Source organism: Gobio gobio, assembly GCF_949357685.1.
Source record: "Gobio gobio genome assembly, chromosome: 3".
Lineage (NCBI taxonomy): Eukaryota > Metazoa > Chordata > Actinopteri > Cypriniformes > Gobionidae > Gobio > Gobio gobio.
The window spans coordinates 5,142,280-5,144,003 of record NC_137099.1 but is presented as its reverse complement, the minus strand read 5'-3'; the positions used below and the strand labels follow the sequence as shown (position 1 = coordinate 5,144,003).

Sequence of the window (1,724 nt, the reverse complement as noted above, 5' to 3'; positions counted from 1 at the left end):
CTAGCATCTTTATCTGATGGCGTTGGACAGTTTTTTTGTGTCAATCTACCAAGATCCAATCAAAATGTAGCAAATCTTTGTCCACTGTTATGGACAGAGAGTGGCCCGGCCATAAACTGGGCCCTGGAATGTGCTGTTTACTACAGAGGCTTTCATTTTCCTACTTTGCATGATGTGTATTTTTAACAATGTTTTATGTTTTCCTTCTGCAAGAACAACCATGGCAAGCAACCCTTACAACGGCTCGAGTAACAACTCGAGTGACAACTGCACTGATGTGGACGAACAGGCGAAGCGCTTCTACCTGCCCGTCATGTATGGTGCGATCTTCAGCGTGGGTGTTGTGGGTAACTTCACCGCTCTGCTGGTCTATGTGCTCAAAGTTCGTCCCTGGAAGAGCAGCACCATCATCATGGTGAACCTCGTCATCACTGACCTTCTCTTCATGGTCAGCTTGCCCTTCTTGACCTACAACTACGTCCTCAACAACTCGTGGACGCTGGGGATTGTCATGTGCCGCTTTGCACGCTTCATCTTCCACTTCAACCTGTACGGCAGCATCCTCTTCCTCACCTGTCTGGCCATCTTCCGGTACGTGGCGATCGTGCATCCGTTGCACATGAACATCAAGGAGAAGCGATGGGGTGTGTTGGCTTGCATCTTGGTTTGGACCGTGACGGTGGCCGAGATAAGTCCAATTTTTAACCTGTTTCACCTGGTTGAAACAAACAACAAGACATCCTGCTTGGACTTTGCGAGCAGCAAGACAGATATCACCTGGCCGTATAGTTGGGCATTGACCGCACTTGGATTTTTGCTTCCTCTGGTCGTGGTCTGTCTTTGCTATTGGCGAATCATTAAAGAACTAAAGAAGGGACCTGATAAGGGAAGCATGATACGGGTTAAAGCGAAGCGACTCATCGTGTTGGTATTGACATGCTTTGTGGTTTGTTTTCTTCCCTTTCACGTGCTACGAGCTCTGAGAATCTACACGGTATACACTCCAGAAACCAACTGCATGCTGGACCACTGGGTTCACGCCGCCTACATTATCTCGAGGCCGATCGCTGTACTCAACATCATTTTCAACTTGCCGCTCTACACGTTGGCGGGGGACTTTAAGCAGGCCTTCATGGATCTATTCAAATGTGGTCAGATCATGTCGAGGACTAAGGGGATCATTAAAGTGGCTGTGATCAACAAACCCACCAGCAATGTCACATATGAGCAAAGCAGCTGCGATTCAAGCCTTACGAGCCAGACTCAATGCCACTGTGAAATAGCCAATATATGAAGAGAAACGTTCTGTCATCATTTACTCACTCTCATGTATGCCTTTCATACTTTTGTGGAATATAAAAGTTGATATATATTTATAAGTACATTTATAAAATATCTATATTTAAATATAATTCTTATTTATAATATATTTTTGTATAACTTCTTAAGGGGTATTCTTAAGCACCAGGCCAAGAAAATTGCCTGAAACCTCTTATTATAATATAATCAGCTGAATGAATGTACAGCATCAATTGGTTTCATTCATTGTATGCAGGGCTTGACATTAACATACGCTAACTAATACTCTATTAAACAGTCAAATACACACAAAACAACATCAAAATGCTGGTCATGGCAGGTATTCACGAAAACAGTCAGTTATGTATGGCAGCATCCTCTTCCTCACCTGTCTGGCCATCTTCCGGTACGTGGCGATCGTGCAT

General features: G+C 44.3%; 1 protein-coding gene across 1 annotated transcript; it reads left to right on the top strand.

Annotated features, from left to right (window-relative positions):
• Positions 1 to 220: 220 nt before the first annotated feature.
• Positions 221 to 1,294, top strand: LOC307123411 (2-oxoglutarate receptor 1-like; the record flags this gene model as incomplete). The annotated part of the gene is made up of 1 exon (XM_079811940.1): positions 221 to 1,294. One exon carries the CDS (start codon positions 221 to 223, stop codon positions 1,292 to 1,294), a length of 1,074 nt encoding a protein of 357 aa, XP_079668066.1.
• Positions 1,295 to 1,724: the final 430 nt, after the last annotated feature.